Raw genomic sequence first — 25,877 nt, 5'->3', positions numbered from 1 at the left:
CAGCACCAGCTTGTAACCCGGCCCCATGCTTGCTCCAGGCTCACCCCTTGGGGCTGTGCCGCAGCGGCAGCAGCTGAGACCCCGTTGCTTGCTGAGCTGGTCAGGGTTTGCTGCTGCCCGCCCGGAGCTCATGCCGCAGTAGGCTGCCACCGCTGCCCCTGTGCTGCCCAGCACGCGAACTGAGGGGGAGCAGCAGCAGCAGCAAATACTGCTCGGTGTTGCAAGCCGAGGGGCCACAGCTGCTGCCGCCGTGCACAGCCCCAACAGGCAAGCCCGGAGTCGGCACGGGGCCCAGGCTGGCAGCAGGGGTGAGTTACAAACTGGTGCAGAGTGTGGGGGAAAAATCAGCCCCTCCGCTGCCCCATGGCTGGTGCTCCTTGCTGCAGTCACTCACAGGCCTCGTGAAGCTGCCTGTGCCTGCTCAGAACATCCTCTCACGGACTGCTAGCAGCTGAAGCAGGTAGCGCTGGCCACGGGGCGGGTGAGGAGTTGCTTTTCCCTACGCTCTGCACCAGCTCCTTCCCTGCCGGCAAGCAGGGGGTCGGGGCTGTGTGCTGCCCCCCTCCTGTACCACAGGGCTGGGGGGCACTGGGAGTGAGCGGGAGCGCAGGGCCCACACCAGTGTCCCAGGAACAGCGACAGCAGGGCCCAGAGCAGGGCAGCAGGGGTACAGGGTCCTGGCCGGCAGGAGGTCTGTGGAGACAGCCCAGCTCCCCCCTCTCCCTCCCTGTTGGTGCAGCCCAGCCCGGCTCCACAAACTCCTGCCAGCCTCTGGGCCCCACGGGTACTGGCCCTGGGACTTTGATCCCAAGATGGTGACCAGGAGGCAGGGCACCTGTCAAGGGGAGGGGCTACCCATGCAGCCCTCAACAGCTCACCATATATGAGTAAGCGACCCTCCACACGAAATAATTGCCTGCCCCTCCTTTAAGGTATCTCAATTCACAAGCTAAACCCAGAGATTTCAAATAGGAACCAATCTGTAGATCAAAAACATTCTGGCCTGTTGCGATCTTTCTGGGTTCCATACAACAGAAGAACAACTCAATATTTTTTCCATAGTCAAAAAATGAGTAAATATCAAGAGCTGGTATTTTCTGAGGGAGTGCCTTTAGTTTAAAAAGGTTGGGAGTCACTGTTTTAGAGACAAAGTGGTTCAGAAAAGCATAAGCATCTTTCCAAGTAGACTGAGGCCTACAAAAGCTAACTGCTTTCTGAACCACTTGGTCTCTAAAGGTACCACCCTGCCCTGCTGGCCACCAAGCATATAACAGTTCTGGTAAACTCACCAAACTCAATAAACGCACCTTTTTTATTAAATGAAATTAAACCAAAAGTCACTGGGATAAATGGGAAGTTACCCATTAATTTCCCTTCTTTAAGAACTATTCAACAGCCCAATTAAGTCAAAGCTGACTGATTACAGTGTCACTGTAACTCAGCACACACTTTTAAAAGGCACTGAAAAAAAGTGATCGAGCCCATCACTTATCCATACCGAAAAGGCACAAAAGGAGGCATGATGTTCAGCTGACTATGATCCAAGCTGCGGATGCTCAACCCCCAACCCGTGGCCAGATCCAGTGCATGGGGCTCCCCAGATTTGGTGACAGGGGAGGGGTAAAGTCCCGCAGCCCTGAATTTCTTGATAGAGAAAAAGCCCAAGGTCCTGTGCGAGAGACAGGGCACCCAAAGGCAGGGCCAGGCATACCCTGCACCTCCCCTGCCCCAGGGGGGTCCCATTGTGCACGTGACCCTGCTGTTTATGGGCCCAATCCTGGCATGGGGGGGCTAGGAGAGGACACCGTCAGGATCCTGGGACCTAATCCCAGAGGCTAGAAAGGACAGTGTTAATCCCTGCAGAGGGGCCCAGCCCTGGCAGGCAGGGTGCGGTGAGGGAGCACTGCCTAGCACATGGGCACTACCGAGCGAGACCCCACGAGGTGCCTGTTCCCCCTCCCCCCCCCAGCTCCAAACGTGCGCGGGGGGGCGCGATGGCCCGCAAGCGGAGGAGGAGCCAGGCCCGCTGCAGTCAGGCTGAAGCCAGGCGGGACCCACCGCTCGTCCTCCCTGACAGCCCGGGCCCGGCCTGCGGGGCGCCCCGCCCGGTCCCCGCCTGCCTGCACCCCGGGCCGGAGCCGGGGCACGCGGGGGCAGCTGCCAGGCGAGGCCTGGCGCTCTTGCTGCTGCGGGGTCGGGCCTGAGGCGCAGGCGGCGGCGGCGCGGCCCAGGCCGCCGCTGGGTAAGGGGCGGGGCCAGCGCCGAGGCAGGCCCAGTCACGGGCGCGGTCGGGCCCCGCCGCCCCGCTTCCCTCCGCGGTGGCACAGATCCCCCAGCCCCCACTCACCGCCCCTCGCCCGCACTCACCCGGCTCCGCCGCCCGGCGCTGCCCCGGGCCCGAGGCGCAGGGACGAGGCGGCGGCGCGTGCAGGTCGCTGCTGACGCGCTGGCCCTCCTGCCCCTCCCCCTCGTCGGCCCCAGGGGTCGGTCCCGCCCCGCCCGGCGCTCGCTCCCCGCGTCCCTGCAGCGTGAGGCCCGCGGAGCCGCGCGACGGGCACGTGACCGCGCTGTTTACGGGGGGGGGGGGGGGAAGAGACACACACACACACACACACACACACACACACACACACACACACACACACACAGAGGCACCGGACGCATGCGCAGTTGCGGCCAGGCGCGTTGCAAGCGGGGGTGCCCGTTGGGGAGGAGCCCCGTGGACGGGCGGGGCTAAGGAGAGGTCCAAAGGAGAGTTCGCCCCCCAGTAACGTCTCCCTAGAGCGAGGGGAGGTGGTTCCGGTTCTGGTCTGCAGACTCGCGAGGTGCAGGCCCTTCCAGATCGCCGGCCCGCCCAGCTCCGGGAGGAGCAGACGCTGCAGGGGGGAGAAAGAGGCTTCATTTTTTTTTTAAAGCTTGATGACAGAGATCCTAGAAAAAAGTGGTGTGTGCGCAAAGCGGGGTGGCTCTCCCCGAAGCTAAGCAGGAAACACTTGTCAGAGTCAGCAAATCGTGTCACCGGAGATGGAAACGCGTCCTCATGAGGTGCTGGTTGGAGCCGTGTTGGTCTAAGAACACAGGCAGGCCAAGTTCGTTGGGTAGATGTGATCTCTTATTAGACCAACTAAATAATTGGAAAAAACGTTTCATAGATTTCACGGACATGACAGCTGGAGGGGGCCTATGCAAGATCAGTAGTCCAGCCCCCGCGGTTCTTTGCAAGCTTTCAGGCACAAACGCCGTTCCTCAGGCATTGAGAGACTGCTGCTGTTGTGAGATCACCCCGGTGGAAAAGAAGCTGAAAGTGTGAGAAGAAGTCTGTGAAAATGGGTTTATAGGACCAGCTGTCCCTCTTCCACCTTGCACAATGCTCCCTGGACGGCCCAGCATGACAAACTGCTCAGCATTTGGTTGCAAGATAAAGTGTCCAAATTCAAGTGGAATTGGGGAGTATCAGAGGTAGACCCTGTGGCTTGTCAGCCACAGAGAGATTCTGTTTTCTCTCTTTAAAAAACACAAATTTGCTGATAAATATTATACACAAAATCCACATTTTTCCGCTATTAAAATGCAATGCCATCACACACACACACAAAAATCAAAATTGATCAGTATTTAGAATTTATTTTATTATAAAGGATTGAGGCACTGGTAGGTTTCCAACTTGCTTTAAAATTATATATATAAATAAAATACATTACAATTTTAAGGCAAGCTGGAAACCTACCAGTGCCTCAGTCCATTATGATTAAATAAATCCTAAATACCTATCAATTTTGGTATTTGATTTTGGTGGGGTTTTGTTGTTTTTGTTTTTTTTTTGTTTGTTTGTTTTTTATCATGGAAAAAATCAGCACTTGCCACTTCTTTCACCAGGATGTGGGTCCAGCTGTGGCTGTCTCCTGCCCCCCACTGCTTTGTGGCACTAAGCAGCCCTGACTTGCCAGTGCCTTGCCCATGCCATTGCTTCTCATTCCTGACCAATAGTCCCCTTAGCCCTGCTGGTGCCCCTCACTCCCCACTGTCAGCCCCCTGCTTCCCCCCACAGCATCTGGCCCTGCTCTATGCACAAGTCTGAGGGGCACAGCCCCCTCCCCCCCCCCCCCCGTACCTGCCCCCTGGGAGAGCACACTGGCAGGGAGCCAGTCTACCACATCCCTCCAGACAAATCCTCCACAGCTCCATCCTGCTCCCCAGCCAGGCATGTAGCCACACATTCTAGCCCTGGCCCCCAAGTCCCATGCATCACTCCAGCTGGGTAACTCCCTGCTTCACTATGGGGGCCTCAATCCCCCGCTCTCCCAGACTTGCCTGCAGGGACCTGCTCTCCACACTCTATATACGCACATGCTTGGGGCAGCCAGGCACACGCAGCAAACCCTGCCTGATCACCCTCCTCTCACTCCCTCCAGCCCCTTGCCGGATAGATCTCTTCCCTTTGCTGGCTGGCAACCTGCTGTTTCCCATGTTTTTCTTCTTTAAAGAAAATCTGCGTTTTTCTCCTTAAAATGAGAAAATCCATGTTTTCCTGCATTTTTCTGGGGCAAATGGAAAACCCAGATCCCTGGTCATTGCCATGGCCCTGCCTAGCAGGAAGCTGGCCAGGCAGATGCTGTTCAGTATAGGATACAGAAAATGCTGAGAGAAGTCAAAATTCAGTGCACCAAAGAGAGTGCTGAGGGCATCAAAGAGTGGTGACAGCAGAGGGCAGCCCAGGAAGGATATGAAAGAACCTCCTCCTCACAGAAAGAGCACACTGCTGCCACTACAGCTACTGCTAAGTCAAAATGGTAGACAGAGGTGCTTGTGGCCAGGGCCCCGTGCACAGGCATGCTACACTTTGACAGTCGACACGTGCAGTGCCCTCCCAGACAGGATCTCCAGGCAGATCCCACCATTGTTCTCATTGGGAACAGGGAAGGACAGCAGAGTGGCATGCCCACCACTCATTGCTGTCTATAGCCAGAGAAACAGGCAGCGATAAATGGGACCTGTCTAGTAACCTAGAACTGGGGAGAACTTGTTGTGTGCAGAAGTGGCCTTCTAGGGCAACAGGTGTATCTGTGGGGAAGACAAACTAACTTCAGCCAAGAGGAACAAAGCAAAATGAACAGCGGCAGCAGCAGGAGGAGACCAACCTGGGGCTGCAAATTCCACTCCCCCACACAACATGCCCCCATTACCGAAGAACATGTGTATCCAGAATTGGGCTCCTCAGTCACCTGAGGAATCATCAAGCCTGACAGACATCATCCTCAACTCCAAGGGACTGCTGACAATGTCTGAAACTAGTGTCTTCACCCTCTCAGATCCCCCACTGCCCTTGAGTAAAGAGGAATTGTGAGGGAGCATGGGTGCACTCTCTCAGCTGCTTAGCAAGCATGAACACCGTGTGCCCCCAGAGGCTGGGTGGGGCATGGCAAGCTCCCACAGGCGGTAGCGGCACTGTCAGCAGCAGGAGCATGGTGGCGATAAGTGGGGAGCACTGAACAGCAGTTGGTGACCACCCACAGGTGCTGCCGGCAGCGTTGGCAATGGCCAGCAGCAGTTGCGGACTGCCCACAGATGCTGCCGGTGATGGAGGGGGAAGGAGTGCTGAGTGGCGATGGCCTGGAGGTGCCGCCGGAAGTGTCGGCAGTGCCTTTTCGCAGGGGGATGTACCGCCACACTCAAGGGGTGCACATGCACCCATGGGAACCTCCTATGTATTGCCAGTGTTAGCAAGCCCTTCAGAGACAGCAAAGCAGGCAAGCAAAGAACAGGTGTAGGAGAGCCTTCTTTATCAGTTCTCATTTTTTGCTTAGGGATGAACTTAACTCTCCAGTCTCTTGAAGAGTGAGTTCTGGAGACAACCTCTCACCCCTGTAATCTAATCTAAGTGCTTTATTGGTACTAGTCAGTGCTTCAGGTGTGAGTGTCACCCCTGTGTTCTGTCCCTCAAACCTAGTTTCCAGGTATGTATGCAATACATGTTGGCCCCGGATGCAGTCAGCTGTACCTTTGAAAAAAACACTCCCAGGCTGTCAAGGATGTTGTTCAGCCCCAAATCCTTCTCTGCCTTCAGCTGCTTAACCATGCAGAACCAGCTAAGATGTGGCAGGGGGCACCTCCTTGATCTATAGCACCTCAGCTTTACGTGCCTCACCTGGGTCTTGCCAGCTCTTAGAGGGGATCTCATCAGCTCAAAGGATCACCCTTGTTATATGCTCAGAAAAGACAGATTCCACCCACCCCCCCCAAACACACACACACACACACACACACACACACACACACTTTTTATGGATCTCTCCTTTCAAAATGTAAATCATTGTCAGGAAGGACGTGTCTCAAGTGCCCTGACCAGGTCAGTGGCAGCCTGTCAGATGCTAATTCTCAGGATTAGCTCTCTTCAGCCAATAAGGCTTTGAGTTTCTGAGGTGCACAAGAAATACATTACTTAGGGAGCAGCCCCTGGCCTTATAACATATAAGATACTTGATATCAAACACCCACAGTGCATAAAAATATAACGATGATACAGCCAAAGGCAGCTTAACGCCACCTATCTGTAAAGGCCACACGTGCCATATCAGTAAAACTCAAGAAAACATGCATAACATCCCACGGACCTCTCAAAACATTGTAGGGTCATGACAGTATTGCCCCTCTCTTCTTTAAGTACAGTCCTTTTCTTTGTGCTCCCATGCTTTAACTAGGAAATTTCAGCCCCTTTCCCTAACCAGCTTTCTTTATAAAAAATATTGTCCATCATGGTGGAGCTGTAGTGGACAGTGACATATTGCCTTGTAATGGAGGTTGCACAATCAAGTGCAGATTTTTTTCTGTGCCTCAAGTCCTATAACTTCCCCTCCCACGTGCCCCCTCCCCCCAAACCTTTTGATATTCTTTTTAAGTTTTGATACCAGAACCGACTGGGTAAATAAACTTACCAATGCTAGATATACTATTCTTTCCCTGGTCGATATTTACCATATTATGCAGAAAAGAATTGTATTAGTACTCTGGACAGTGACACCACACTGGGAGTTTGTGTTCAGCAAGTGTATCATGAATATATTCCTTCACCCCGACAGTCTTTTGGATCTGCTTTCCCCAGATAAAAGCCCTGTATCCTGAACACATGATCCATATTCTTTGTTTCTAAGTGCAAGTCTTTTGAGTTTGTTACATTAAAAAGAGCCCAGTTGAATTCATCTATACAAAACCTGGATTGCTTAAGTCGCTATATATAAATTCCTTCAACTAAAAACACGGTTAAAAAAAGAACTACATCTTAAAATTTGAGTTAAATAATAAAGATGCAGTCTTACATGCATCATAGTTGGTTGCATCCATCTTTCTAAATGTGTCTTTATTTGATGTTTTGTTTTTCTTCCTTCTCAAAACTGAGAATCAGAAAATTGGTGTAAATTTTAAAATTCAAGGATATTATATATTCAAAGAAATACAGTGTACACCAAATTATACCACAGGCAATCTTTCCCCAGCAACAATTTTGTTTTGTTATGCCTTTTTACCCAAGTTGTTCATAAATATTCCAGGTCTTGAGGGTTGTTTTTCACAGGTGTAAATACAGAGGCCAGCTTCTATGCTCACAGATCCAAGTCTCTTTCTTGTTACTACTCTGCCCAACGGTTCTCTCTGCACTCTCTCTGATGGCCATGCTCACAGTATTTATCTGGCTTATTGCCATGATCCCTGTCCATTTCTTATGTTTTTTTCCCCTCACATGTTCATGCTTCATTAAACATTAATACTTCATTAAACAATTCTCATTAAACCCAGCGTAGCTTAATTTCTGGCCTTAAGTGTACCTGCATTTTAGGTGGTAGCTCTTCATGTCAAAATGATATTAACTGCATTACATGTTTTACCAAAAAGGAACAGCTATCATTTCTAGAGCTTCAAGGTGGTTTCACTCATGTCTGCATCAGAACAATATTTTCTTCCCCAATATCAACAATTTGTACAGTGTTAGACCAGGAAACAGTTCTGGCAAAACCCCACTACACATCATTTTTGTTGGCTTGTTGCCTTCTAGAATCTAGAGATGGGCAAGTTCGTTTTTATCCCACATGCAAACCCAGCAATATGCTGCACTGATTTTCATGTAGTGCTAATTATTAGAATATCATGGAGTGAAAAATTAGAAAGTTTACACAAGTCTAAAGTATATTAACAGCTGCTTTTATGGAAGGAAGTTTAAGATCTCAAAAATGTCAGTGTTTCACAAAATTTATTTTCAATCATTTATATGGTTTTATGATCACAGATCCTACCAACTTTTAATTATTCAACAGGTATCTCACATCAGACTTCCCACAATTTTTGCTCAAGATTAGCACCCTAATATTGGCTTTTTCTTTCTCCCAGTCCTCCAGCACTTTTTCTTCTTATCAACATGTTAGGTTACAAAAAAACAAACAAACAAACAAACAAACAAAAAATAATAAATGTGTGTGTACATACAGATATAAGTAAAGCAATAGTTCAAGGGATTCCACAGACAATAAATTTAAAGCACCTTGGTTACATACACTAGGCCTTGCAGATTTAAAAGTACTTAACAGTTGCTATTTAACATTCTTCCTACTTATTACTGGAATAGGAATTGTTTATACAAGATAAGAGGCATTCCAACTTTTTAGGGGAAAAAAGACCCTGTTTACTAAACACCTAAGTAACAAGACCAAGCCAGTAAAATGCAGTTAAAATTAACTGCCTCCCACTACTGTCCTATCTGGCCAAATTTAGGAATTCAGCCAATCATTTAAACACCTAAACATCCTAACAGTCACAAACATGACTACATGGAGGGGATTGATCTGTATAGAATGCAAGAACTCTACTTCACATTCCCTTTTCTTCAGCAATCACATCTTTCCACCATATTTAGATCAAGCTCACTCTCCCTTCTCTCTGATTCCACAGAATCATTGTCCTCAATCATGAAGTACCATACATCACAGCAAGGGCTGAAAATGAGCACAAATAACTACTGTAAAGCAATCAATTTAATAGAACAATTGTAAAGAAACAAAACCCATTTTATTCTGGTTACGAACAGGAAATGTGAAGGAGCAATAAGTATATATATATGATGGATAAAAATTAATATTGGTAATATAGTGTATTGGACCAACTGCATGGTTGGGATAGGCAGACACAGCAGCTAAATAGCAGATATAATAAAAGTTTGTTTTTGTTTACATGTGGAGTTTTACACAAGCTAAGAGAAAGTATCTGGCAGCCTACAAGCAGAAATGATGCAGTAAAAACCTGATAATGGAGGATCAAAATTGTTCAGGCCTATCATTACCACCTCTAAAGTGCAGGGGTTACCTTGTATCAAGTGGCCATGAAGCCATTGTCTATTTTCCCTAGTACTTAGTATCTAATAAACTAATGGATTTCTGTTCCCAAGCTCATCTTGGAAGGAGAGATTTCCTTTGAGCACAAGACCCTACTGTGCCTGCAGCATCTGCCCAAGCTCCAGCCAAGGAGCAGAAGAGAGGGGCCAGCTCTGCTGTGGAGCAGAGAGCCCTGCACAGCACAGAGAGCATGCCAGGATGCTGGGGGACTCAGGTTTATTTTAAACTAGCAAGGGGGCTGGGACAGATATTGCATAAACCAGTTTGACCCTAATCAGTTAAGTCTGATAAACCTGGTTGAATGTAGTTTTTCAGACTGGTTTATATGCATTGAACATCTGTTCCGTTACAGGTTCAAACCAGTTTCTGATCACTTAAACCAGTTTGTGCGCAATGTCTGTCCCAGCCCTAGGAGGTAGATGGTAAGTCCTCAGGTTGGCTTGCTGGTGACTGAGACTGCTCACTGCCTGTAGTTTGAGTTAATAGTCAATCCTTAAGGTTTTCTTTAAGGTTTTGCATTTGCTTGTTTCCCACCCTGTAATAAACTGTTTTAGTTGAACATTGCTTGCAAGTGGGGAAAGTTTAAGTTTAGATAACCTAGGTAAATTTTATTTCCCCTTGTTTCTGGGTGGGGGCTCTAGTTAAACCCCTACATTTGAACCTGGCTCTTGTTACTGCAATCTAGTGCCTGGCAGAAGGGTTACACTAATGTAGGGGTGTCAAATATGGCCTGCAAGCTGGATCCACCCCATGGAGCCCTATCATCCAGCCCACGGTGCTGCTCCTGGGTCCTAGACTGAATTTCTGCTTTGCAGAGCAGCCTGCATGCCACATGTGCTGCACACAGGGCCAATCTGACTCACACTGCATGCAGCTTACAGGTGTGATGGGACCCTGAGTTGGCCAAGACTGTGAGAGTGCAAACTCCCTGAGAGGTGAGATTCCCAATTAAAGGACAGTTAAATTTCAATGATAAAAAGGCAACTTTAATAATATGAGAAAACATGACAACAGAATTGAGAAAGACAGAACATAAAATAAACATTAAAAACACACTAAGACACACAAGGTTCTTTGGGTAAATGGGATATCTTTTATTAGACCAACTAAATAGTTAGAAAAATTGTTCTTTGCAAGCTTTCATGCACAAACACCTTTCTTCAGGAATAGGGAGTGCTGATGTTTGCAACTCTCCTGGGTGGAATAGAAGCATAAACCAATATGCAAAATACAGGTCTGTAAAAATGCAAATGCATGACAGGGGAGGTCAGAGGGGATGGGAGACAGTAGGTGCACAACAGGTACGATGAGGGTAGGAAGTGGGGGGGAATGTTGACCTGGTGATAGAATGTAGCTGGTAAAATGCAGAGGGGTTACCTGGGGTTATTGGATGGCAGATTGTAATACTTTTCACTCTTACCCCTGACCACGGGTTACTTCACAGCCCACAGCTGGTTCCAGTAGCAGGAAGGAATCCTCACTATCTCTGCAGCAAACTCCCCTCCTTGTCCCCAGAGATTTCAGCTTCTCTTCTCTTTCCCACCACTCCAGCCTTTCCAGCTGCAGTCTATGTGCAGAGATCTACCCAACTCAAGGAGGCAGCCAATCAACTTCAGAGATTGCAGGGCCAGCTACCACTTTCACAGGCTTATTGTGATGCCTCCCCCTTCCCCACACCTCTGATTGGCAAAGAGGCCCTGGGGTGCATCCCCCCCTCCTACTGATTGGTGGGGAGGGCTGTCCACCCCTTGCTGCTGATTGGCTGAGAGTGCTGTCCACCATGTGGCCCTGCCCCTCACCACTGATTGTTTTTTTCCCCTGCAGATGTTGCAGAGATCGCCTGATTTCATGACTTCAGCAAAATGCGTGCAGTTGTGATTTGAGTAGGTCTCTCCCCATGTGACAGATTCTCTCCATCTCCACTATCTGCAACTTCACACCAGCCGACTTCTGTGAGCTTCAGAAGGCTGCAGGTGCACTCTCTCTCTCCTGCTTGCATCTCTGTCACCCCCCCCCCCCCTTCTAGAAAGCCACAATTCTTAAGAAAGGGAAGCTTTCAGCAAAATCCAGATGGCAGAGTACAATTAGCCAGACCACACCCAGCCCCTCAGGAGTTCACCCATTAACCCCTTCCCCACCAGAACCCCCCCCCAACACACACACACACTTTTAACAAGGAATTTTAAAACAAGCAAGACATCCAAATAATCATCTCAGTAGGGCTGGATGCCAAGTGCTGCAGGTAGCATGTGGGTCTGGTCTAACACTAATGCCACTAGCACTCAGGCTGCACACAGGGCTGATCTGGGATGCATGCAGCATATGGGGCTAGTCTAGCACTAATGCTACGTGTCACCTATACCAGCCCAGCCCTGTGCACTGCATTTGGTGCATGCAGCCAGACTGTGGGTCTAGTCTAGCTCACAGTCTGGCCCCATACCAGTCACCCAGCCCATGGGGCTTGATGAGTTTGACACACTTGCACAAATACAAAATTATTCAAAGGTCACTGAATGTCAGAATTAATTCTGAGCTGTGAAGAAATTGGCAGTGGAGTGTTTAATACAGTCAGGGCATGTGAGAGAGATTCAAAATAGAAGTCATTCCCTGTATGGCCTGTTTGATAAGCCCTTTTACATGTGTTCAGATGGAAGTCTGAGACTCACTATTGCTAAAAAATGCTAAAAATCCCTGAGCCTGCTGGTGAAGTAGGGTGGTATCTAAAAAGAGCTGGGGTTGTATAGGCAAGTGAAAGAGGACCAGCAGAGGAGTGGCAGCAATGACTTCTTGCCATGCAAAGGAACCGCAGGGACTCCTGGCAGCATGAAGGAGTAGTGATGACCCCTTCCACACTGAGTGGGCTAGGTTGTAGCCCCCCTGATTTAGAAAGTTGGCGTTAAACCCCTAAATTTGAACCTGGCCCTTGTTACCTCCATCTACTGCCTGGCAGAAGGGTGTTACACACACTGTCCACCAAAGCCTGGAATGGAACTCTGGGGAAATGTCCCTACCTCCTCTTGTACTGACCCACCTACAGCAGGGGTTAGCAACATCTTAAGAGCAGCAAGTTAAATTAAGAGAGATGAGTCTGAAGGCAGGCCACTCTCCCACCACCAGTTTCCCTGCTGCTGACGTCTTGTCTTTGCAAATTGGATAAAATTGCTGGCAAGCCAGTTCTGTAGGTTGATGACTGTTCTCATAGAGAACTACAACCTGTACTGCTATCAGTTACAATCATTATTATATCAATACCAAAACTCTCCCATAGGTGTTAAATTGCAAGTGTTAGTATACTAAAGCCATTCCACTGTGGAATTAGAAAGAAAAATTGTCCTCATTTCTACATGCAGCCCAATTCCCTTTTGTGAAAACCATATATCATTTCCTGAATAGCATTACTGCTTCATTAAAGAAAGGTAGTCACATCATAATGGAAAACTTCCCTGTCTCTTTCTTGATTTTTCCATAGCCCTTTTACTTAGGATTGCTACTTAGTGCTCTCACCCTTCCCTGCCTTCTGCCTCATATTGACAAGGACTGTGAAAACTGTTGATGATTTGACTCTTCTGCTACCTATCTGGTTCATCCTTGAGGTATCCAATTTTCTTCAGCTACATTCTGAAAGTGTTCTACTTTGCATCAGAAACTGATGCTGGTAATTTTAGCTGCTGGCACTCCCCTTATCTCCCCTTGTCCAGCAATAACCTTTTAACCACAACTGCCTCATGAAGATCTTCCCCACTGATAAGTAATGTGTCACTGTTACTGAGCTATCCGGAGTGGCTGCTGGCATATTCTCTTTTTAGTGAATGTAAACAGTTTTTATCAGTATTAATATTAAGAAGATAACCACCAAAAAGAAAAGAACCCCCCCAGTCGCCGTGTCTAATTTTACCATTTGAATTAACAAAATTAAATCAGGTTATATCATCAATTTTTGAAGTATGTTACCTTAAAAATTGATATCTTTTAAAGCAATACTCTGAATTGCTCCAATAAACTCCCCCATAAAATCATTTCAACATTTGATTACAATTTTTAAATAAAAATTAGTTAAGTATCTTATTACAGAAGAAACCCTAGTCAGGATTAGTAAAACGCTTCTATAAGCGCTATAAATTTGTGCACGTAGACATACTTCTGTCCCAAACACTTTAGTATCTGTTCAAATATTTTAGAATTAAGAGAAATTTAACAATGACAGATAGTATATTTTAGTGAAATGAGTATTCTAGTAGAGCTAGAAAGGACCTCCAGAGGTTATCTAGCCCAACTCCCTGCCTGAGGCAGGGTCATCCCTATTCAAACCATCCTAAACAATCCACAATCTAACCTCTATATAAGACTATTATTAACCCTGACACAACACAGACCTAACACCCTAACCTGCCACAGGTAAAGCAGGAGAACCATGGTAGCCAAGGTCCTTTTTTATGAGATGTTGTCAATATATGCTTGAGATCCCAGGTCAAGGGCCATGCCCCGTTCCCCTGCCCCGGCAAAGAAGAAAGCAAAGACCCCCACAGTCCATGAGGTAAAATTCCTTCCTGACCCAAATATGGCCATCAGTCTGACCCTAAACAGAGGGGTAAGACCCTCTATCCAGGAATCTTTGGCTTTGGTCCCAGCAGGAACACTAGCACACCCCAGGCGAAGTCCCTAACCTTGGCTATAGCCACTACCCAGTGCCTAAAGGAGGCTTAAAAACACCTTGACACCCATAGCAATTTGGGGAGGTGGAGGTAAGGGCAAGGGCAAACAGCAAAGCCTACAAGCATGGGAAATAACCATAGTCCAACAAAGACATAGCTATGCCTAGATCACTTAATGACCTGCTGTTCAATATTTGTTTTGTCATTCTTCCACGTGCGAGTCCTCAGCTTTATTTAGTGAATGCTATTTACAATTCTGTTCTGAGTACAGAATAATCAATTTCTTCAAAGGCTTTTCTAAGGGTATACTCATATAGGATCTATACATTTCAGAAGCACCCAGAACTGGAATACTGGGATTAATGTCAGAAGTGTCCACTGATTATGAATGTCCAATTCTAGAAACTATTTTTTTTTAACAACTTCATGAAATTCTCATTAACAAGCTTAGGAAATAAAGACTAGAAAAAAAGTACTGTAAGGTGGATACATAACTGGTTGGATCAATGTACTCAATGAGTAGTCCTCAATGGTTCAATGTGTAGTTAGAAGGAGGTATCAAGTGAGATTCCCTAACAATCTACCCTAGGTCCAATATTGTTCAAACATCTTCATTAAGGATTTGGATGATGGAATCAAGCACATCCAGCAAATTTATGGATGACAGCAAGGTGGGTGAAATTGCAAACATTTGGAAGGTAGGATTAGGATTCATAATGACCTGGATAGAGTGGAAGAATGATCTTCAACCAATAAGATGAGATTCAACAAGGAACAGTGCAAAGTCATGCACTTGGGGTGGAAAAATTGCACAAACTAATACAGACTAAGGAATGCCTGAGCTAAGCTGCAGTAGTGTAGAGAAAGACCAGGGGTTACAGCAGACCACAGGCTGACTGAGCTAGCAGCGTGCTCTGGTTGCAAAAAAAGCTAACAGCATCAGTTGCATATCAAGGGAAGTGATTCTTTTGCTCTACTCAGCATGTGTAAGGCCTCACCAGGAGTGTTGAGTCCAGTTCCAGCTCCACCACTTCAAGGATGTGGATAGTTCGGACAAAGCCCAGCGCAAAGCTCTCATTAAGTCCCTTCTAGCCTTACTTTTCTAATCCTGTATTTTGAAATTCAATGGTTACTTGAAATAGAATGCTATTTTAAGCTCAACTTGAACTAAAGAAACTAAACCTTTTCTGAAACTGATCTTTCTGGTTTATCACTTAGTAAAGTTGGGGGGGGGGAGGGCGGGGAAGTTACACCATTGCAAAACATTCAGAAAGATCAGTGCAGAATACTTTTAACACCATGCATTCCTATTTGAAATCTCTAGGTTTATCATGCGAATCATGTTTGTACACCTAAGCGCTAACATCACGACACCCTTGAAAGGATCTTAAGGCATTCCAGGGTGCTATGGTTTATGAGAAAGAGGCTGCGTCCGCACATGGTGCAGATGTTTGATTCCCCAGGGACAACTAGCAACAGTGCACCTTGCACTGCTGCTAGTTGTCCCTGGAGAACACCTGCAACATGAGCCCACTGGCACATGGCAAGTTATCCCAGGGGCAGTAGGGGAAGCTAGGGCCAGCACTGGGCTGACCCCAGCAGCCTTATCTGGGGTCCTCGGGGGCCTCCTGGGGCTGCAGCAGCGGTGATTCTGCTGCATGGAGCCTGGCCAGCAGCTGCAGCATGGCTCCAGGTGGCTCAGGTCTGCTTTTGAGCAGCATGCACTGCTGCCCATGCATGCACCGCTCTGCCTTTTCTCCAGGGGTTTTTCTGACTCTTAGATATCTAGGGATCAACCCCCCCGGATGCTCCCTTGCAGTGTGGAGAACGACAATGTGCAGTATGTGGCGCTGCAGATGTGTCTGCAGGACCACATACCACACGGTCGTGCTTGTCTGGATGCAGCCAGACAGGCCAGAACAGTCAAAAGCTGTGTCACAAAATTCTGTATACAGTATTTCTGTAATGTGTATGTTTATTTTGCTTACCATGTCACAAGAGAGGGGACATTTGGACCAAGAAAGAAAGGGGGTTCTTTAAGTTATGCTCCTGCGTACATATATAAGATTGTAGATTGAGCACACCATTAAGTATTAAGCCACTGTAAGTGCTTCAGCAAACTCAGTAAGTGCATTTCAGTCTTTATTTAAATGTTTAAGCTCTCGCACTAGATTTTACAAGCTGGTGAACACTGGCAAAATTATTTCTCCCACAGAACTATAACCACACATTCCCAAGACAGTATAAATATATGGTTGAACTAACATTAATACACATCACCATTTTATCAATTACATAATAAAACAAAATTATCAAGTATCCAAATATTAAGTTACGCAGCTCAAAAGGCATACAAAATATTACAGAGATCTGCCCAGTTCATTGCAGAAACTCAAGGAAAAACCAAAAATAAATCACACTTTCAACAAAGCAATAGTTGGTAAACAACTTTCAATAGGTACAGTCAAAGAAATTACAAGATCTTCAGAAATTTTATGATTAAGAATTGTTTTAGCAACAATAACAAAGCATTTCTACATTTTAAAAAAATATTTACTAAAGTAAAGGGCATATTCTATACTTCCTGCACAAGACAAAGGCAACATTTTACTAGAAATATTAAATAGCCCCTCCCAACCTTTTCAGGCCCTCTGCTAAGTTGCACATCAAGTGCCAACATTAATTTAACTGTAAGGCTTTTTGTCTGGAGACATTAAAGACTTGTGTGCTTCTGTACAATGTAAAGGATTATTCTCTACATGAGAAACCAGAAGATTAATGATATTTGTAAAATGCAGAGGTTTAGATAACAGAAAGTTATACAGACACTGAAAATCACTGTAAGTCTTAGTAAAATCAAAGATTGTGCAAATCCTGATAGTCTAGTGCGATTGTGGGAGACAAACATACAGTGAGCAGGCAGATTACCATAGAGGCCCTATTCTCAATATTGAAATGATTGCAGGAAAAAGGATGAAGTAAGGTCTGGACAGGTGGTAGTTCTTGAATCACAAGGACTACACTACAGTTTAAAGAAACAAATCTGTATGTTGTTCTGGGCATTTTGGCACCTAATCTATGTCATAGTGACAGATTTTAGTATTGGGAAATACACAAGTAAGACTCAGTTGCATGATTCAAGGACAGTTCAACTGATAAGTAATGAACAAGTAGACTTTTTGGGTACAACAAAAATGTTTACATGTTCTCCAACAAATGGATATTAACCTAAACATAAGCTGCATTTTTGCCAAGCATTTGGTCTATTAGTACTCCTAAGGAAGCCTCCTTAAGCTACCAGACATCTTTCTGCATGTAATCTGCCCAATTCTAGTCTCCATCCTTTATCTCCAAAGTAGCAGTACAGGCAGCCTGGCTTTACTGAATACAACAGTTGTTTCGGTGACCATTAGAGTCTTTAAAACGCAGACGCATTTTGGGACGATATTTCTCCAAATACAGAAGTTGCTTGCTGTTAAAGGCTCCACGTCTCTTCCTAAGTGACAGGAACAGAAAATGTTTTAGGGTTTTTTGGCCTTTTCAGACTTACGACTCATGAATATAGGCTCTGTGCGGCTGCTTATACACAAGGGCCTTATTTATGATAGGAATCTCATTCATCTCACTCCCAGGACTGAGGCCAGATTTAGCTTAACTTTATATCAGTACAAAATTGTAGAGACAAGGTTTTCAATGCCACTACCATGAAACTTGACAGTGTAGCTTTGCAATATTAAATGTAACATTTTAGATAGTCAATTATGCAACAAAACACTTAGAAGCCTAATCACCATATGTTTTATTGTCTATATCCATGGTCCTCAACTTTTACCCTGGCAGGCCAGATGGGCAGTGCCTGGTCTGACCATGGACTGGTTCCAAACCAGTGTCTGGGGCTGGCACAGCAGGCACTATTCAGCCCCGAGGGCGGGGGGGAGGGGAGGGGATGGGTAGCAGCAGGGGAAGCCCAGCATCGCTTATCAGGGGAGAGGGGCCTTAAAATCAGTCCCAAAGGGGAAGGGGGCATGACTCCACCCCATGGAGAAAAGGGGGCATGGCCCAGAGTAGGGGGGAAGGGGAGTACAGTCTGGTTAACAGATCACATGGGCCTTGGAAATTTTGAAAAGGGAGAGGGTGGCTGTATTAAATGGCCACTGCTCCTCTTCTGATAAAATTTCCTGACCCAGCCCTGTGGACCAGATGCAATGGCTCAGTTAGCCACATCTGGCCTGTGAGCTAGAGGCTGAGCACCCCATGTCTAGATTCTTGGATAATACCCAGATAAATACAGATTGTATGACCAAGGAACAACTCTGTCTTTTAATTTAAACAAATACAGACACCAATTCTATACTTACTGTCTTATAAACTGCACTGCATCTTCGTATTTCATTCCACACTCAATCAATGCAAGAGCAACTAACACTGGAGCTCTGGTAGAAAAGGAGAAGTCTTTAGTACTGAACATGCAAGAAGTCAAATTTGTCCCAAGATAGCTACAATTGTAAATAACGTTCAACAGGGCAAAATCATTCAAGGTAAGGCAGCAATGCTGAGGTTTTCAAGACATTAAGCTTCTGCAAAACCATCTTGAAATGTATAAACTTTTACATGGTTTTAACATTTGTTTCAATTATGTCACTGTAGGCCAACTCGTTTAAAAAACTATTCTACACAGCTGTTGATTTCTAGGCCCATAATTCTGTGAAGAGAATTAATTCAAAGTTGCTGCCCCCAGTGACACTTTTGGTTACAAGTGTTTCCTTACCACCATTTTAATTGTAGTATTGATAATTTTATTAGGACAAAACCCCAAATGTTTTACCTTAGCTAGTAGACTTAGAACTTGTTTACATGTGGAGTTACTCAGTCATATTTATTTACTTTCAATTCACACCCTACCTCAATTTGGTACAACTTGTGAATAAAACAAAGTCCTACGTGCCCAACCTGTAAGTTCCAAGAGAAATATTAATACTGAACAACTTTAAAAGCCTAAGCAATCCTAGTTCTGAAGAGTTATTTGATGGATTTTAGAACTTCACTTACCTCCCAAGACCAGCCACGCAGTGCACAGCAATACAACAACCAGGTTCTTCACGGAATTTCACTTTCAGAAGGTTTAGCCAATCATCAACAATCTGGTTGGATGGTGGAGCACCATCATCAAAAGGCCAATCCTAGCATTCAAAATAAACAAATAACTTTATATGAAGTAACACAGATTCCACAAGTGCTTGGTGTACCAAACACAATGAGAAAAATAAAGTGGTTTCTCCTCAGCTGCTGTTCTTCCCTCCATTTAACATTTTAGAAAGCCTAGAATTACTGCACTTAGACTTAAGGGAATTAATTTGAAAGATATAATTTCCTTTGAGTAGTCTAGCTAGTTTTGAGCAGAAGTCTCCCTGTCAAACAATAGTACCTTTGTTTCTCCTTTTAATTCTATTAGTTCTGGGGATTCAATAATTGTTAACCTGGAGCTTCACAAACCTTCAGATGCAGGTTTTATTCTCCTGCAAAGTGCACCATATATCTTTTTATGGACAGTTACATTTCAGTGGCCAGAACACTAGGCTCAGGGTTTACCAGAATACAAACTTTTATTAAGGAGGTTAAATATCATACATACAATGACAGTAGGGCTAGGAGTAAAAGCAGCAGTTTTAGAAATTTATTTTAGAGACATAGTGTCAGCTCATTTTTTTAAAATGAACATGAAACTAATGTTAATTAATGTTAACTAAACTCTGTCAGTCCTTGTAGTAATGCCTCATTTTAACCATGAACGTATGAAACTAGGTTTTCAGATGTATCCAGCAGAGGCTGTATAGGGGCTCATGTAACATACCTGTCACACTTATTTATCAACTTAAAATACATCCATCTCGCCTCCAGTGGCTGTATTGGCCAGGAGCTTCTTTTGGACTCCACACTAGGGGATTTCAACAGGCAAGACTGGGCAGTATAGGTGCCAAAAGACACTGCCAAGAGCAGCTGTTCTCAATCTTTCTGTCATTGCTACATGGTTTCAAGCTGTGGCAAAAAGCGATGTTGTGGTTGTTTCTTGACAGTTTTTATGTAGAGAACGGTCTCTTCTACAGTTAATATCTGGCTCAGAGCCTTTTCTCATCTACTAATGTGGGCAGAACCCCATGGCATTTACTTATTCCACCCAAGCTGAAGTCATGCAATACTGGAAGAACGAGTATAGCACAGGGTTCTGGGAAATCTAGCACTTCAACAGATATAACACTGCTCAGATCTACTTAAGACTTTTACTTGGTGCTAGGAGGCATTTCCCATCAGTGAACCACTCAGGAAGTGAATCAGCATGAGAAATGCTGAAGAATTCATGTAAGTACAGTCCTTGAGAGTTTCATGAGCTGGCTTCATACAAGTGGTGTGGTGTGGTGTGGTGTGGTGTGGTGTGGTTCCCCAAATCCTACCTCTCACTTACACAGAAGAATCACTTCTATTCCAATAAGAGGGAACTTCTACTGCCATAAGATTTGTCTCAAAATCATTAGGCCAAGTTTAGCCCCTAGATAAAGTAACATTTCCATTAATAAGCTTTCCCTATCAAAGTGGAAACGCAGGGTTTCAGAGCAAAGAGGTTAGATAAGCCTTGAATTTCCAATATGAAAACAAGTTTTCAGAGGTAAAGCTGCTCAACACAAAGGTTACCTGTTCACAGTACAAGTAAAACTAATGATAAGAACTGTAAGCACCTGCACAGGTAAAACAACTTTAGTGGTGGGAAAATCTAGAAGAATTTTCTTATTGAAGACTGCAGATGGCTATAAAATCTTTGTTACAAGGATGCTCAGGATACAAGTATTGTATGCAAGAATACTGGATTTCAAGATAATAAACTAAAGAACTGGAAAGTGATATTTCAATTGCTTAGGTTCCATTTTTTCTCCAAAATAACATTCATTTAGAAACATCTAGGACAAATGCATTAGAAATTCAGACAAATTGAGACCTTACCAAAGACATTATGAGCTACTAAATGCTACATAATGCTATAAAGAACTTCCAAGCAAATTTTTCAGATCACTCACCAAAACTTGAATGCCTTCTTTTTCCACTGGAGCTGTGTCATAAGTGGCTTCACATACTCTCACCACTGTGGTAACTCCATACTTCTTAAGTTCCTGAGGAGGAAAAAGACATTTTTTTCTACATTCCCCTGACTTTTACCATTTGGCTTTCCCAGCAGGACACACCTAAGTACTTCCTACACTTTAGCTTACTAATAGGTTTCAAAGTTTCAGTAAGGTTCCCTCCAACCCAGACAACAGTCTTCCAACTAGTAAGCAATGTTTTTATGAATGCAGCTGCTATGCTGATTTCAAGCATACACCGAAATAACATCAAAAGCCTTCAATATTTCACCTCTAAAAAAGTTTCTTCAAATTAGTGCTCTCTTCCTGGCACTGCTGAAGTCCAAGTACACTGCTAGTGCTGCAAATTCTTTCAATGACCAGATTTAAGTTACAGACCAAGAAGTACCCCTAAAGATGACCTATTCACAGGAATCTGCACTTCTCTCAGTCAGCCTTCAAAGAACAAATTTTAGACAAACAGTAAAAATCAATGTATTGTCATTTTAGCAGCTAATAAGCTTATCCTGTAGTACAGTGGTCTCCAACTTCTTTGGGTAGATCACTTTTTGAATTAAAAAGCAACCCAAGATCTATCCTACACCACCCCACCCCTCAAGGTCAGTCTGTGGGCAGAGATGGAGGGGGCAGATTGAAGCAGAGGGGAAAAAAATTATTTGGGGACTCACCCCACCCAACAGGTAAGTCTGTGGGTGAAAAGGACTGGGGGTGGTGGGGGCAGACTGAGGGCCCAGCAGTGAGGGAGGGAGCAGGGAACAGGCAGAAGTAGGGGCTGGGTGGAGTGGGTCTGGCTGGGCCCAGTGGTAGGGCAAGTGGAGGCCTGGAAGGCACATTGTCCCTCTGGCCTCCGCTTGACCCCCACTTCCCCAGCCCCCGCTCCTACTTGTGCCCTGCTCTCTCCCTCAATCTGCCCTCCACCACAGCGGTGAGTGAGGGAATGAGCAGGGACAAGCCCTGCATAGGCAGGGCAGGTGCAGGATGGAGCCACGAACAGCTTGTATGGAGGCCACAGGGGGCACATGACCCCAGATTTGCACGTGGGCCCGGGCCAAGCCAGGCTCTTCCCAGCATGATTCATTGGTTGTGCGGCGCTTGGGCTGGGTGGCAGCGGTGCTGGCAGTTGCAGCACTGGGAGCAGGCGGTGGGGGGCTACAGCAAATTTTCAGGTGCCTGCAGCCCTGCTCCCAGCGCTGCCACTGCCCGGCTCAAGAGCTGTGCAACTGAAGAGCTGTACCAGGAAGAGCCTGGCACTGCCCTGGGTCCAGCCCGCTTTGCCCCGTGTGTAGATCTGGGGGCATACGCCCCCCATGCCTTGCCAGGCTGCATGCCTCCCCTCCCTGAGCCCCCTGGACAAGCCGCTTGTGGCTCTGTCCTGCGTGTGCCCCAGTTGTGCAGGGCCTTCCCCCTGCCTCATTCCCTCTTTCACTGCTGCGAATGCCACCCCTCCCTACTCTTGCTGCAGCCACTAGAATCCTGCAGCCGGGCTGCCTTGCAGCCCTACTGCTACCCTGCACTGGAGGAATGGGAGCTAAGCCCTGTTAGCCACCCCTTTCCTCCACCTATACGCACCATGTCCCCTGCCACAGGGTGAATGAGGCCCTGGCTGGTCCAGGGGAGGATCAAAGCCTGGGTAGCTTGTCCAAACACATGGGGAGGGCTCCTGCTGATGCATGCACCCCAGCGGAGGCCCGGGAAGCACAAAGATTTTGGGGCTCAATCCCCAAGAGGTAAACTATCAGCATTTGGCATAATGTTGATAGGGACCTTTAAGCATGACTCTAAAAAGAGCACAACAAACTGTATTTTAGCAAAAGAAAATGGTCATCTACTTTTTTGTACCTTTCAAAGAGCCTCCTGCCAAAATAGTTTACTTGATCATCAAGTTAGCAGGATTTTTCACTGAATACTTCCAAATTACTACAAGGATCTTAACATTGTTGTGTTTATTTATTCCGTGTGGCACGTTAGGAGCTATGCTAAATCACATTTTTTCCCCTGGAAGTGTAATGGAAATAGAGATGTAATGCATCACTGCCATTATGATTCTGTAAGTATTTTTACTTTTAAAAATACCCTAAAGCATTTTGGAACAGACAAGCTGCATACATTACTAGCCTGTGCAATTATATAACATGGTATAATTGCCCAGTTTACTGCTGGTCACGTCTTATATTTGTGTTCTGCAAATAAGGCAAGCTTAACATTTAGGCTCTTATCAGGACAGGGATCTTGAGCACCACTCACTACAAAAATGAAACTCAAGAAAAATCCTAACTAGCCCCCCATAATAGTCAGTGTCTGGAACGGAAGACGAAGGGATGTCTTAGCTTTAATTGAGGGGTGTCAAAGATAAGGCATACAGGTCACATTTGGACCATGCTGTCCCTGCATCTTTTGAGTTAACTCACATCATGTGACATTCCCCAGCTCATTCCAGTGCATAAAGCCCGGGACTCAGGATCTGTTCCATGGCCTATTCTGTCCCTATGCACAGCATAGTACTGGACCAGCCAAGAGCGAGTGCCACATGCATTGGACCTGGCATGTGGGAGGCAGGTCTGTGAGCCCAATCCAGAGACTCATCCAACCCTTTAATTGGTAAAGGGTGTCTTTATTTTTATTCAGAACTTGTTCTTATGATTTTGTGAGGCAAGAGCATAAGAGCTTTATCTACTTATTATGGCACAAGCTAGGCAGGATGGCACTCTCTTTCTCTCTCTATTAGAATACATGAATAGGAACTCTTGGGATCTGGGATTTATATTCTTCAGCCAAAAGCATCCTGTGCAAAGGATCAAAACAAGACTGTCTACATCAGGGGTTAGCAACCTACTGCTTGTGGCAACTCAGGGAATTGGCAGCATTCTGCAGCTAGGGAAGCAGAGGTGTCCCCACAGTCCTACTGGCTGCCTCATTCTGTCCTAAGCATCCACTAATTACCAGACAGAGTTGTAGAGATTTGCAGCCTGTGGCAGGAGCTGGGTTGCAAGCAGTGGCTTGTGACAGCAAGACGATGCTGACTCTTGGCCTATACCAAGCCTGAGTAACACCAGTTCAGCTGAGGCAGCACAAAATACATCGCAAGCTAGATTTACTCTGCTTCAGCACACTATGTGCTACCATGACTAGACTGCTACCAGCACTCAAGCTGGCTAGTTTAAACAATCACTCTACCACACTGCAGTAAGATTGCCTTATTTGCATATCTAAAACCTACTACACAAGTCTGACTCAATCCATAGTAATTATTATTAGTCTTTTGAAGCAAGGCACGAGTGACACACACTGTATGGTGTGTAGTAAAAGTTTCTAACCCCTGGCCATAGCCTGGTACCGGGCCACAAAGGTTTGGCTGCTGGACTGGAAGTCCAGAAGTGACCGGCATACTGCAGATGGGCAGCCAACCTTTTGTTTATTTATACTGAGAATAAAAAAGGGTTGGCTGCTGTTCCGCAGTATGCCGGTCACTTCAGTTTGCTAGTCCACAGTCACTTGCCCTCCATGGTCTAAAAAGGTTGGGAACCACTGCTGTGTAGTGATTCTTTGGGATGTTTTCTTGTTTCCTCTACAAGAGCACAAAGGAAAGCTTCTATGGGAAACCCAAATGTCAAAAGTAGATCTCAGGCCATGTTTACAAGGCTATTCAAAAATGCTACTGCAACAGATTTAGACGCCTCAAAGTTAATTTTGGCTTAAAATGGCTCCAGTACCAAATGTGAACTTGTGCCAAGCCAGATTTCAGCCAGCATGAACGTAGTTGGAGTCCCAGATACGTCTGTGTATGTCACATGAATTCTAAAACTACTGTAGCTCCACTGCTACAGCTGATGGCCAAACTAGCTTTATTTAGACAACTTCTGCATACCTAATAAATACTTGCAGTCACATCTAATTAGTACCAGATAGTCTTAATATATTGCCCTTTCCTCTCCCCATCTTTATGGATTAACGGTAGTAAAAATCAGCTGCTGAAGACATGACAGAACTAAAGAATTGAGCGATCATTAATTAACAAAACCTAATAAATGCAAGTTAACTGTGATCCTGTCAATGTTCTGTTGTTTTAATTAGATTACATATTCTCTTTCTGCCCTGTACCTGTTGATCAGTAATAGTACCGTTATGATCATGCTTATGGTTCATTAAAAAATAAATATACTGATGCAATTTGATAGAGGAATGATTTTCATGAGTACAGTAATTCTGTAAAACATGTCTCACTGCTTGCGAGAATCACTATGACCCAAATCCTGAGTCAACAGGAAGAGCACTTAAGAACTGAATCCCATTAGTAAATATATTATTAAAACACATACTGTTCTAGGTTTTAAAAGCATTGTATTAAATAAAATTAAAAAAAAAAAAAAAGCATTTCGTCCAGACCTTACCTCGATAAATTTGTTTAAGGTTGCATTGGTTGGATTGTGTGTGATAAGGAATCTCATGTTCTTGTAGGTGATTTCCACAGGAGCTGGGCGGTTCATTCGGGCCATATTAATTTAGTTAAAAAACATGCAACAAGATTATGAAAGGATTAAAAAATTCTAATACAGAAATGATGTAGAGAAACTGAAGTCTACTTCACTATACTCCACTTGAAATTCTCAGTGCTTGGAAGTATGAAGTTGGGAGCAATGGGAAATGAAATGAACGTCCTAACAAGAAGCAGCAATTCTTCAATCCAGTAATACTGAGGCAAAAGAAAGGCAGTGCACTGAGGT

The 25,877-nt window shown here is 45.4% G+C and overlaps 2 protein-coding genes across 8 annotated transcripts in view; both read right to left on the bottom strand.

Annotated features, from left to right (window-relative positions):
- PHF3 (PHD finger protein 3) overlaps window positions 1–2,481 on the bottom strand; it is a 93,699-nt gene extending 91,218 nt beyond the window's left edge. For 3 of the 7 annotated variants that reach the window (XM_059730740.1, XM_059730751.1, XM_059730735.1), the window contains exon 1: window positions 2,368–2,479. The gene's annotated coding sequence lies outside the window, so the exon portion shown is untranslated. Of the gene's footprint in view, window positions 1–2,367 lie in introns of all 7 variants that reach the window. The other 4 variants (XM_006272959.4, XM_014594449.3, XM_059730736.1 and 1 more) reach the window with 4 other exon arrangements.
- Window positions 2,482–16,155: 13,674 nt separating this feature from the next.
- PTP4A1 (protein tyrosine phosphatase 4A1) lies at window positions 16,156–25,651 on the bottom strand. The gene is made up of 5 exons (XM_006272961.4): window positions 25,545–25,651; window positions 21,094–21,186; window positions 19,076–19,206; window positions 18,385–18,459; window positions 16,156–17,522 (listed from the first exon to the last, which is right to left on the bottom strand). The coding sequence occupies exons 1-5, from the start codon at window positions 25,647–25,649 to the stop codon at window positions 17,405–17,407; spliced, it is 522 nt and encodes a 173-aa protein (XP_006273023.1). The 5' UTR covers window positions 25,650–25,651; the 3' UTR covers window positions 16,156–17,404.
- Window positions 25,652–25,877: the final 226 nt, after the last annotated feature.

Source organism: Alligator mississippiensis, chromosome 1 (assembly GCF_030867095.1).
Source record: "Alligator mississippiensis isolate rAllMis1 chromosome 1, rAllMis1, whole genome shotgun sequence".
NCBI lineage: Eukaryota > Metazoa > Chordata > Crocodylia > Alligatoridae > Alligator > Alligator mississippiensis.
Note: the sequence above shows the minus strand (reverse complement) of the source record. Positions and strands in the feature narration are given on the sequence as shown.